We start from the raw sequence: 13,638 nt of genomic DNA on the forward strand, positions 1-13,638 counted from the left end.
TCCTTTCCTGTGGAAGGGAGGGATCAGACGAGATGCCTTAAGACTCTTTCTCTGAGAAGAACCATAGATGATCCTCCTATTCCCATAAGAGCTCATCTGTGTCAGCCAGGAACTCCTCATGGGAGGGCTGACACTGAGCCTGCCTTGAAGAGGAACCATGTCCCTGAGAGGGGCATCATGGTGTCTGGTTTCAGCCTCAAATCCAGCAAAGCTTCCTCTACCGACGTCAAGGGGTGCCAACAAGGGCGGTGCCAGCATCAAAGACCACACCAGAGGCTGATGGCCACGGAATATTTGGAGAACCCACCGATCGGAGGTTACAAGGGGCCACATTTTGTGGGAAAACTTCAGCTTCACCCCAACCAGCAAGTCGTCTGGTACTGACACTTTTGACAGTGGCTAAGCTCTGCTAGAGCCAGTCAAAAGCTCCTCCCTTGCTTAGTTTAGATTTGACTAGATTTCTGGAGACTTCTCAGGAACCTATTACTAGAAGAGCTGCTTTCTTGATATCTTTCCAGAAAGAGAAACACTAATTTCAATTATGAAAGATTATTTTTCAAAAACCAATGTTCCTTTCTTTGGACACACTATTATGATATTCCCAGATGTTGTAAGGTCCACAAAGTAGAGGCAACAAGCCTTTCTTCAACTAAAACCTAGGATTTTAGCAGTAGGGGCATCTTTCCTTTAAAATTTCCCTGCAAGTGCCCGGTACATATGAGAATAATTCTTTTGTTTTTCTTGACCCCATGCACCTGGAACTTTTTTTTTTTTTTTTTGGAAAAGGAAAAGTTTAGTTTCTTACTACTTTGATATTAATGAGAAGGTATTACTTGGCTTATAATGACTGTTTTCCGTTCCAGATTGTTATTCGCATAGTTTTTCTTCTTCTTTTTAAATTTTGGTATATTTGCTGTTTCCAGGTTATCTCAGTGATGGACTTGTACGTGTTTTTCTTTTTGTAATTTTTTTTTCTTAAGCATATTTCTGAATATGTTTATTTGTAACATATGAAAAATTTCAATAAAAAAAATATTGTCCCATATACAGTACACAGCTGAAAACAAAATATGTAGTTGACTAATATACAGAGACCAAAATCATGTACACTGGAATGAGTTTTAAGTTGAAGGCCAGTGGCTTCAAAAGCAACACATTTTTAAAATGGGACAGTATGCACCTGACATTACTAGGGAGAAGGGAAGCTTCTGAGGAAGGCACTTAGGATTGCAAAAAGTGCATATTTACTACTTGGTATTTGGTGGAGCCCCCAACTTCGACATGGTGGAAGAATGAACTATTTCAACTCTTGAGGGTTGACAGGATAGTTGCCACAGAAGGGAAAGATAACAACATGTGAAAAGTCTTCTGAAATGGGTGTTGGAGGGGGGGTTATGGAGAAACTAAAGTAATTATTTAAAAATGTTGTGAAATTTTTAGCCTAATATACAAAGGAAAATGTATCAGCTATTTTGCTTTTTTCTGTTTGTAATTAAGAGATTTAATAACACTGGACAATATTATCCTATATAATAAAACACACCTCCAACATTCTGAAGCTGACTGCATGCTGAGGCATTCCTGCTCTCTGTATCCATCTCCTGAATTGACATCACGTACTTCCGGGTTCATCACAGCAGAAGTGACCAACCACACGAGGTTTCTCTGCTTCAGAATGTTGGAGGTGCATTCTATTAAATAGGATTGGTCAGTTCCTTGAAGCACAGCCAAGAGCTCAGCGTCCTGCACAGTAACGCTCAGACACCAGAGAGAGAGGGGGGGGCTGACACCAGAGAGAGGGAGGAGGGGGGGGCTGACAACAGAGAGAGGGAGGGAGGGGGGCCTGACACCAGAGAGGGGGGGTAGGTATCTCTCTCACACACACACTCTCTCTCACACACACACTCTCTCGGTCTCATACACTCAGTCTCACAGAGACTCTGTGTCTCTCACACACACTCTCTCTCACACACACTGTATGTGTGTGAAACACACTCCTCTCTCTCACACTCTCTCACATACGCACTTGCACACACTCTCATTCTCACACTCGCACCCTCTCACAGACACACTCACACCTAGACTCACTCTCTCACACACTCGCACATTCACTCTCTCTCACACACACAGTCACTCTCACATACACTCTCTCAAACATACACTCTCTGAGGAAAACCTTGCTAACGCCAGTTTCATTTGTGTCAGAAACGGGCCTTTTTTTTACTAGTTACAAATAAAGAGTCCTTTTTAAAAGCTGCACAAAAAGTGGCCAGCGCTGCAAATAGAAGGTTGGTTTCCCACACACTCCGGCCACTTTTTACCATGGCTCTAAAATGACCTTTTCTTTTATTTATTTTTTAAGGCCACATGCTAATTTCCCCATTAGCACAAGGCCATGACCGCCAGAAGCCCTTACCACCACCTATTTAGGAGGCAGTAGGGGCTCCCATGCACGTGGGTAGCGTGCAGTAATGTGCCCTCACTACCTGATTAGTGCAGCACACCTACTCTTCACCCCCAGACACGCCTCCTGTGCTGAAAAATAAAAAATATTTTCCAGCGCAGAATTAGCACGTACTAAGTGGAAAACTACCGCGGGACACCTCAGCGTGTCCCGCATTAGTACATTTTTAGCTTACTTTTACTACTGCTAGTACAAGTGCCCCAAAGTCTCTTCATTATAAATGAGTTTGCAAACTAGATTTCAATAGTATTTACTTCTTGGATAAAACCCTACCTTCATTTATTTTAGAGATATCCACACTAGAATTATTGAATTGCAGTGTAGCTTGCAATGCAGGAAGCAGCTGTCGAAACAGATTTGGGTCCTGTAGTAATGGAGTAACTGGTGTCTGTGGAATAGGTGAAACGGGAACTGTAGTTGATGAGGGAGTGGAGGAGGAAGAAGAGGGAAGAGGTACAGCAGTGGGATTCAACCCAGAAGCAGAAGATGTAGATGGAGTTGTACAAGAATGTGATACAGGTTTATCCACTGATGTAGTTTCTAAAGAGAAAAAAGAAAAAAATGTTAATATTATGCTACCTGGCAACTCTACTAAACATGATGCATTAAATTCAACAGAATATTACTCAATGCACTTTCTCCATATACTTCTGGATTTCAATTTACAGTGTTTTACTACCATCACCCAACTTTTTTTTTTTTTTTTTTGGGGGGGGGGGGGTGGGGGGAGAAAAAAAAAAACTACTGTCCTGTTTACCGGAGGACAGAAGATCCCTAGAGACGAGATAACATTCATGAAGCTCTAGGATAGCTTGCACAAAGTGGCCATATTGGCCCCTAACAATAGTTACCGTATTTTTCGGACTATAAGACGCACCGGACCATAAGACGCACCTAGGTTTTAGAGGAGGGAAATAGGAAAAAAAAATTTTCCTCTTTCCCTCCTCTAAAACCTAGGTGCTCCGGTGCGTCTTGTCCGGGGTTTTGGACCTCCGTCCCTTACTTACATGATTCCCATGTTCCCTGGTGGTCTAGTGACGTCGGGGCAGGAAAGAGCCCCCCTCTTTCCTGCCCATCGCGCTGCTCTCCGTGCTCCTCAATGCTTTCCGATGGTCTCGGCGATATTCAAAATGGCCGCCGAGATTCTCGGCGGCCATTTTGAATCTCGCCGAGACCATCGGAAAGCATTGAGGAGCACGGAGAGCAGCGCGATGGGCAGGAAAGAGGGGGCTCTTTCCTGCCCCCGACGTCACTAGACCACCAGGGAACATGGAATCCTGTAAGTACGGACCGGAGGTCAAAAAACGCTACCTTCGGACTATAAGACGCACCCCCATTTTCCTCCCAAATTTTGGGGGAAAAAAGTGCGTCTTATAGTCCGAAAAATACGGTATATAATTGCTTTGAGCTTTCAAGGTAGCACTAAAGTAACTTGTAAGGAGTGGGTGGTTACTATCCTAAACAATCGTGGTATGAATTCATCAGATCTCCAAGAACTGTTATGAACCTACTGGGACAGGCGGGGTAGTGACTGGTCTCGCTCCTAACTGGTCATGGTCAGGGATTGGGCTGACATCCGAGGCAGCTACTACTTACTATTTAGCATTTCTATAGCGCTACAAGGCTTACGCAGCGCTGCACAAACATAGAAGAAAGACAGTCCCTGCTCAAAGAGCTTACAATCTAATAGACAAAAAATAAATAAAGTAAGCAAATCAAATCAATTAATGTGAACGGGAAGGAAGAGAGGAGGGTAGGTGGAGGCGAGTGGTTACAAGTGGTTACGAGTCAAAAGCAATGTTAAAGAGGTGGGCTTTCAGTCTAGATTTAAAAGTGGCCAAGGATGGGGCAAGACGTAGGGGCTCAGGAAGTTTATTCCAGGCATAGGGTGCAGCGAGACAGAAGGCGCGAAGTCTGGAGTTGGCAGTAGTGGAGAAGGGAACAGATAAGAAAGATTTATCCATGGAGCGGAGTGCACGGGAAGGGGTGTAGGGAAGGACGAGTGTCGAGAGATACTGGGGAGCAGCAGAGTGAGTACATTTATAGGTTAGTAGAAGAAGTTTGAACAGGATGCGAAAACGGATAGGGAGCCAGTGAAGGGTCTTGAGGAGAGGGGTAGTATGAGTAAAGTGACCCTGGCAGAAGACGAGACGGGCAGCAGAGTTTTGAACCGATAGGAGAGGGGAGAGGTGACTAAGTGGGAGGGCAGCAAGAAGCAGATTGCAGTAGTCTAAACGAGAGGTGACAAGGGTGTGGATGAGGGTTTTGGTAGAGTGCTCGGAAAGAAAGGGGCGGATTTTACGGATGTTGTAAAGAAAAAACGACAGGTCTTGGCAATCTGCTGGATATGAGCAGAGAAGGAGAGAGAAGAGTCAAAGATGACCCCAAGGTTTCGAGCTGAGGAGACAGGGACAATGAGAGAGCCATCAACAGAAATAGAAAACGGGGGGAACGGGGAGGTGGTTTTGGGGGGGGGGGGGTGGGGGGGGAATGAGAAGCTCGGTTTTGGTCATATTTAATTTCAGGTGGCGTTGAGACATCCAGACAGCAATGTCAGACAAGCACGCTGAAACTTTGGTTTGGATGCAAGGTGAGATATCAGGGGTAGAAAGGTAGATTTGGGAGTCATCAGCATAGAGATGGTAGGAAAAGCCATGGGATGAGATTAATGAACCAAGGGAAGAAGTGTAGATAGAAAAGAGGAGGGGACCAAGAACAGAACCCTGAGGTACGCCGACAGGCAGAGGGATAGAAATAGAAGAGGATCCACCAGAGTGAACACTAAAGGTGCGGAGGGAGAGGTAGGAAGAGAACCAGGAAAGGACAGAGCCCTGGAATCCAAGTGAGGACAGGGTATCGAGAAGTATGCTGTGATCGACATTGTCAAAAGCAGCGGAAAGATCAAGAAGAATGAGGATGGAATATTGACCTCTGGATTTAGCCAGTAATAGGTCATTGGAGACTTTAGTAAGCGCAGTTTCGGTTGAGTGGAGAGGGCGAAAACCAGATTGTAGTGGGTCAAGAATAGCATGTGAGGACAGAAAATCAAGGCAGCGGCGGTGAACAGCACGCTCAAGTAATTTGGAGAGAAAAGGAAGGAGGGAGATGGGTCGGTAATTAGAGGGACAAGTAGGGTCGAGTGAAGGCTTCTTAAGGGGAGGTGTGACCACAGCATGTTTAAAGGCAGCAGGGACAGTCGCAGTGGAAAGTGAGAGGTTGAGAATGTGACAGATAAAAGGAATAAGAGCAGGAGAGATGGCATTAAGAAGGTGGGTGGGAATGGGATCAGAGGAACAGGTGGTACATTTTGAGGAAGAAAGGAGAAGTGTAGTTTCCTCAATAGTAACTTCAGGAAAGGAGGAAAGGGAATGAGGGGAAGGAGAGAGAAGGGAATGGACTAGTGGAGGGAGAGGTGGCGAGGTAGAGAAAGCAAGGTTTATCTTTTGAACCTTGTTGTGAAAGAATTCAGCAAGGGTCTGAGGAGATAATGAAGGGGGAGTTGGGGGGAGGGGGCATCTTGAGGAGAGAGTTCAATGTGGTGAAGAGAAGTCGAGGATTAGAGCCAAGAGAGTTGGTCAGTTGGATATAATAATCCTGTTTGGCACGTAAAAGAGCAGATTGGAAGGAGATCAGCATGAACTTAAAGTGTAAGAAATCAGCAAGGGCCTGAGATTCCGCCAGAGGCGATCGGCGGAGCGGGTACAGGAACGTAGGTAGCGGATATTAGAAGTCAGCCAAGGTTGGGGTTTTGTACGCCTTACAGGGCGGGTCATCAAAGGTGCAAGAGTGTCTAAGGCACCCATTAACCCTCTCCCTCAACCAACCAACCCAGGCCTCCTTCTCCTCCTTTCCAGAGATCACTGAGGATGAAACCTCCCGCCTTCTTTCCTCCTCGAAATGCACCACCTGTTCCTCTGATCCCATCCCCACCAACCTACTTAACACCATCGCCCATACTGTCAACCCCTCCATCTGTCGCATCCTTAACCTCTCTCTCTCCACTGCAACTGTCCCTGATACCTTCAAGCACGCCCTAGTCACACCTCTCCTCAAAAAAACCATCACTTGACCCTACCTGCCCCTCCAACTATCGCCCCATCTCTCTCCTACCCTTCCTCTCCAAATACTTGAACACGCCGTTCATAGCCGCTGTCTTGATTTTCTCTCCTCTCATGCCATCCTCGACCCACTCCAATCCGGCTTCCGCCCTCTCCACTCGACAGAAACAGCACTCTCTAAAGTCTGCAATGACCTGCTCCTGGCCAAATCTAGAGGCCACTACTCCATCATCATACTCCTCGATCTCTCTGTCGCTTTTGACACTGTCAATCACGATCTACTTCTCGCCACTCTGGCCTCATTTGGGTTCCAGGGCTCTGTCCTCTCCTGATTCTCCTCCTATCTCTCCCACCGCACATTCAGGGTGCACTCTCATGGATCTTCCTCCACTCCTATCCCGCTATCTGTTGGTGTTCCCCAGGGATCTGTCCTCGGACCCCTTCTCTTCTCTATCTACACCTCTTCCCTAGGCTCACTGATCTCATCTCATGGCTTCCAGTATCATCTGTACGCTGATGACACCCAGCTCTATCTCTCCACACCAGACATCACCTCAGAGACCCAGGCCAAGGTATCTGCCTGCCTATCTGACATTGCTGCCTGGATGTCCAACCGCCACCTGAAGCTGAACATGTCCAAGACCGAGCTCCTCATCTTTCCACCTAAGCCCACTTCTCCTCTTCCCCCACTCTCTATCTTAGTTGATGGCACCCTCATCCTCCCCGTCTCATCTGCCCGCAACCTCGGGGTCATCTTCGACTCCTCCCTCTCCTTCTCTGCTCATATCCAGCAGACTGCCAAAACCTGTCGCTTCTTCCTTTTCAACATCAACAAAATTCGCCCTTTCCTCACTGAGCACACCACCCAAACTCTCATCCACGCTCTCATTACCTCTCGCCTCGACTACTGCAACTTGCTCCTCACTGGCCTCCCACTCAGCCATCTATCCCCCCTTCAATCCATTCAGAACTCTGCCGCACGTCTTATATTCCACCAGAACCGATATACTCATATCACCCCTCTCCTCAAGTCACTTCACTGGCTTCCGATCAGATACCGCATCCAATTCAAGCTTCTCCTCCTTACTTACAAATGCACCCGGTCTGCTGCTCCTCACTACCTCTCTACCCTCATCTCCCCCTACGTTCCTGCCCGTAACCTCCGCTCACACGACAAATCGCTCCTCTCAGTACCCTTCTCCACCACTGCCAACTCCAGGCTCCGCTCATTTTGCCTTGCCTCACCCTATGCCTGGAACAGTCTTCCTGAATCCCTACGCCAAGCCCCCTCCCTACCCATCTTCAAATCCTTGCTTAAACCTCACCTCTTCAATGCTGCTTTCGGAACCTAACCTTTCGAACATATAGGTTGCCCCAATCTGTCTGACCTTTCAGATTAACTGTACATTTGTCTTTTAGATTGTAAGCTCTTCGAGCAGGGACTGTCTTTCCATGTTAAATTGTACAGCGCTGCGTAACCCTAGTAGCGCTTTAGAAATGTTAAGTAGTAGTAGTTGTAAGCAGAAACAGCCTCGTTGACGGACATCAGACGCCAGACCCTAGTTAAACCTACCTCTGCCTGCAAAGGACTCTAGTGTTATTTCCTTCAGCTGTGAGTTTACCATGTTTCTGCATAGTCTGTGCGTGTGACAGTGTGAATTCTTTTTTTGTGTGGTTGCTATTACTCTCTGTGTTTGTTCTTTGAGTCTGTAAGAGTCTGCTCCCTCTGGCTGCTTTGCTCTTGTTCAGCTGTGAGCTGCTTCCCTGTGTGCTCTGCCTTTATCCTTTCCTGCAGTGTTTGCTGGGTGAGTCCGTGGAGCTTACGTCCTTCGTTTGGGTTTCCCTTTAACCCTTTACCTGATGTATCTGCTGTTTGGTTCTTGTGAGGGCTGCTCCTCGTCTAAGCTGTGTAGCTTGAGCAGACTCTCTGTGTGGTTTGCCTTTCACCCTTTACCTGCTGTATCTGTTGTTTGGATCTTCTGTGGACTGCTCCTTGCCTAGATGTGTAGCATGTGCTTTCTCTCTGTATGGTTTCCCTTTACTTGCCGTAGCTCTTGTTTGGATCCTGTGAAGGCCACTTGTTCGTTTAAACTGTGTGGCACAGCTTGAGCTGCCTCTCTGCATGGGTTCCCTTATTCTGGTTGTTCTTAGTATTTGAATGTTTGGTCTTGTGCCCTTTCATTGGTGACTGTATGTGGCGCAGTGTGCACAGCCTGAGTGCCGGTCCCTTCCGGGACTTCTTTTCTTTTTCCCTTCCTTTTTGTGTGTTTGGGTTTCAGTTCGGCATTGCAGCCTGTACAAGTGTTCTATTTCGCTTTCTGGTGGTGCTCTCTGGTCTCCGAGTGTGCCGAGCTTCGCAGCCCTTTGTCTCTATATAGCATGAGCTCAGTCTGCGCTAGGACTCGGTCTAGGCCAGCCCTAGTACTCGGCCTAGGTCCGAGGGCTCACAATCAAACCTATCAAGAATGCACCGAGGTAAAGCTAATGTGCTCTATGTAAAATGGCCTACTAGGAAAGAGGGAGTGGCCTAATGACTAAAGTAACATGCTAGAAAACTCAAGAATTAGGCTCACTGACCATCTATTAACTTAAGGATAAATCATTATTTCATGTTTCTTCAGGTGTCCATTGAAAAATAAGTGCATACCCCAAAAATTACAGTTATCCGGAGATGGGAAGCCGGTAGAATGAGAGGACATGAAATGAGATTGAAGGGGGGCAGACTCAAAAAAGATGTCAGGAAGTATTTTTTCACGGAGAGGGTGGTGGATGCTTGGAATGCCCTCCGCGGGAGGTGGTGGAGATGAAAACAGTAACGAAATTCAAACATGCGTGGGATGTGCATAAAGGAATCCTGTGCAGTAGGAATGGATCCTCAGAAGCTTAGCCAAAATTGGGTGGCGGAGCAGGTGGGGAAAGAGAGGTTGGTAGTTGGGAGGCGAGGATAGTGGAGGGCAGACTTATACGGTCTGTGCCAGAGCCGGAGATGGGAGGCGGGAATGGTGGTTGGGAGGCAGGAAATACTGCTGGGCAGACTTGTACGGTCTGTGCCCTGAAAAAGGCAGGTACAAATCAAGGTAAGGTATACACATATGAGTTTATCTTGTTGGGCAGACTGGATGGACCATGCAGGTCTTTTTCTGCCGTCATCTACTATGTTATGTATCTGCTTGTTATTATAATGCACCCTTAACTAAAGTAATACAAATGTAATATCTTCTCCTGTCATTTTCTTACAGGCCTTAAGTATTTGCTACAAAATTGCTAATTACAGGAAATAAATTATAAAATATTCCTTAACCCTAAACTTATTTATCCAGGATAGGAAAATGTATCTGGATTACATCAATCTTCTTGTTCTCTTGTCCTATTTACAGAAAAACTTTTGAGTCTCTATTCATATAGCAATGCCCACTTTAAGTGCATTTTTAAGATAGACTGAAATGTACCTTAAAGCAGTTTATGTTTTTGAATTTAGTAGTTATTCAAGTTAAGCTGTATTCAACTATAGTATTTCCCTGTCCCTCAAGGTCTTAAAATCTAAGGTTGTGCCACAGGCAAAAAGATAGTTAAGTGACTTGCCCATGGTCTTACATGAAAAACGAGGGCAAGTAGGAAGGGATTCCACTGATGAGGAAGAACACAAAAATCTTGTCCAAAAGACCACATTTCAATTCTGCCAAGTCTGAAGTTTTCACTTGCAGGTCTGAGACTAACAAAAATAAATCATTTTATAGAATGCGAAGAAAAGGGAAAATATTCTTAACAGGGCTACACCGCAATCAAAATTTTTATCGCGATTAATCACGCGATTGAAGGTTTGTTATTTTTCCACACAATACAGTTTCTTCTGACTATGGGCAAGTCATTTAACCCTCCACTGCCCAAAGCCACAAGAAACCGAAGTGGGGGAAATAATAAACAAACTTTTAATCACACAATTAATCACAATTACAAATTTTAATCGAAATGCAGCCCTAAAAAAATTAAAGAATAAGAAGTAATGAAAAGATAAGAAACACAAATTTAAAAATTAAAAATTAAACGTATTTAAACAGCATACAGAATAGCTATAAACAGCATTACAGTTTTCACAGCCTATTTCAGAAAAACAAAACTAATGCTTAACCTGCTCAAATATAGAAGATACACTGAAATAGATCACATATACCTTTTCTCTCTGTTTTCTGAGCAGGAATAGACGTTGTAGGTGTAGGCAGTTTTGATAAGGTAGCTGCTCCATTTGCATCAAAAGATTTCTTTGGCTGGTGGTCAGACTGTACAGTAAAAGGACTAGAAGGGACAGTGCTTGAGGCAGCAGTTGGATGAACCATAGGTTTGACTGAATGCTGTGCTGGGGCAACATTACTGTGAGTCTCTGCTCTGGGCAGTCTGTAATCTCTGTCATTGTGTCTGCTTGTCTGAGACAAGATATTCTGTGGAAGCATACTGCTGGTATCACTCGTATGTTTGTCTTCCACTGGCATTCAAGTTCACAAAATAATGCAATGAGAAAAAAATACATAGGCAGATATTAAAACAAATTACATAGAAAGCAAGCAGACAGAACATTTCAGCATACAGCTTTCAGAATGATCATCCATTAAGAAACTGCTAGTAGGATCTGAATTTCTTAAAGAACAGCTAGGGGTATCAGTTTTTATTCAATCACAGACACAGACCAGTAAGAAGTCAGCGCTGCTAACAGAAGGACTGCTGTCGGGCTTGCAAATAATCCTTAAAACCCTGCCCAATATACAGGCAAAAAAGCAACATCAATTACCTTGTTCTCTAAAGATAGCGATTCATCATTCTCACACATGGATCAAAGACACCACTTAACATTGACTATTACTCTTTCAAAACTTCCTGAAAAATACTAAAGGGACTGCTCCTCTCATCTCTCATAACAGAAATCTGAAGACGAGAAATGGAGGTGGGAGGGTGTGTGCAAGAATGGTCACCTGCTTTCTTAAAAGAACACCATTACTACTTTGCTTTCTGTACAAATGCACTCCCTCATTACCTCTCTACCCTTATCTCCCCTTACGCTCCTACCCGAAACCTCTGCTCACAGGACAAATCCCAAATCCCTCCTCTCTGTACCCTTCTCCACCACCGCCAACTCCAGGCTCTGCCCTTTCTGCCTCGCCTCTCCCTATGCTTGGAATAAACTTCCTGAGCCCACACGCCAAGCCCCCTACCTGTACATCTTCAAATCCTTGCTCAAAGCCCACCTCTTCAATGTCGCCTTCGGCACCTAACCATTTTACCTCTATTCAGGAAATTTAGACTGCCCCAATTTGATTGACTGCACATTTTGTCCATTAGATTTTAAGCTCCTTTGAGCAGGGACTGTCCTTCTTTGTTAAACTGTACAGCGCTGCGTAACCCTAGTAGCGCTTTAGAAGTGTTAAGTAGTAGTAGTAGTAGTAGTAATGAGAAGGGGGTCCTAGTTATAGTCTCACTCACACATACACACAAAGAGAACAGTTGAGAAATGAGGACAATTTCCCCCTCCCCAATGGTCTTTATCGACTCTCAACAGAGGGTTATCAATGGATTCCTGATGCTGATACATCCCCAGCATCTAGTATAGCTCCAAGATACTGCTACCAATAATCATTTCTATAGCACTACTAGACGTACGAAGCTGTACACATTATAAGCAGGTACTTTCTCTGTCCCTAGAGGATTCACAATCTAAGTTTGTTTTTTGTTTTTTTTTAAATGCCTGGGGCAATGGAGGGTTAAGTGACTTGCCCAAGGTCACAAGGAGTTGCGGTGGGAATCAAACCCAGATTGCCAGGATCAAAGTTCACTACATTTACCATAAGGTTACTCCTCCCTTGAGACCAATGCCTCTGATACCAATAACAATGGTCTGGACTTGAGTGGCAAAGAGCTTCTCATGCTGCTCTTCATGGTTCTGAATCGTTTGCTTTGTCATTTACAGGCACAAATGACACTGGGTAGGTTTGTGATTGGGCTCAAGGACCTGAAAGCACAAATTACGAGTATCCACTCCAGAAAGGGTCTTACTGCATTACCTACACTTTTTAAAGCCTTTAGAGGCCTTCTTCTGGAAAATATCACCAAAAAATATAGCCCCTGAAATTGTCCAGCCAAGATCACTAGGCTGTCAAAAATGGAAAGCAGGCAAATGCACAAAAACTGAATGAACAAAAACATTTAAAATACAACTTAGAAGCCTAGCTAGGTACATCACAGGGAAACACAAAAGGCCTATGTGAGACCACAACAAAGTTTTCGTACCTCAAAATGAAGAAAAAAAGTACATCCCCAACAACTCTATTGCAGGGGGGGGGGGGGGAGGGAGAAGAAAAAGGAGACTGAGGTCCCACGGAACAGAACAAGTGACAACTTGCACACCTCCACAGTAAAACCTTTCAAAGGTTTCCAGAACTTTTCTAGCTACGGAGGTTCCCCCCCCCCCCCCCCCTCCCCAAAACACAGGCTCCATCAGATGTCACTCATCTATGAGGATTTACTACTACTACTACTACTATTTAGCATTTCTATAGCGCTACAAGGCATACGCAGCGCTGCACAAACATAGGATTTGTTATTTTCTTTATTCACAAAAAAAGGCCCTACATCAATTCCACAAATACTGAAATTATTACAAAAAAGAAAGCTGAAGCCACTGAAGGACTCAGTCTTGGAAGCGATATCCCCTTCAGTACTAAACCAGAAAGGGAATATGCTTCAACCATGCTATCTGATGAGGGGTTAAGTGCAAGAAATAATTTTAAACTAGACATTCTATAACATGTTCTATTTTAAAAGGCTTTTTGGGGGTCAAGGTATATCAAGGACTTCAAGATAAATAATCTCAAAGGAACCCATCAATTTTAAATGAGAAAAGTGGCAAAAATGTGTAAGTAAAGCTTTACAGATCCCACTAATCCAACTTAATACACATTAAACATTTTTGGCATGCACCTGTCTGACAAGTCATATCTCAACATTTTAAAAGGTGCAGCTTCTTTAGAAAACATACAATTAACATATTCTTGTGTAAAACATTAGAAATGGTGCAGTTGCTAAATTGAAAGAGGTCAGTGGCTCCAAGCTGTAAACAAAAGAGCAGAA

General features: G+C 44.7%; 1 protein-coding gene across 1 annotated transcript in view; it reads right to left on the reverse strand.

Moving 5' to 3' along the window:
- The window catches only part of WAC (WW domain containing adaptor with coiled-coil), a 219,130-nt gene that overhangs the window by 134,365 nt on the left and 71,127 nt on the right, over nucleotides 1-13,638 (reverse strand). Inside the window, exons 7-8 of the mRNA XM_030199272.1 lie at nucleotides 10,694-11,002; nucleotides 2,733-3,004 (exon numbers count right to left, since the gene is read on the reverse strand). Coding sequence (XP_030055132.1) covers nucleotides 2,733-3,004; nucleotides 10,694-11,002 — 581 coding nt within the window. The remainder of the gene's footprint in view (nucleotides 1-2,732; nucleotides 3,005-10,693; nucleotides 11,003-13,638) is intronic.

This window comes from Microcaecilia unicolor, chromosome 1, assembly GCF_901765095.1.
Source record: "Microcaecilia unicolor chromosome 1, aMicUni1.1, whole genome shotgun sequence".
Lineage (NCBI taxonomy): Eukaryota > Metazoa > Chordata > Amphibia > Gymnophiona > Siphonopidae > Microcaecilia > Microcaecilia unicolor.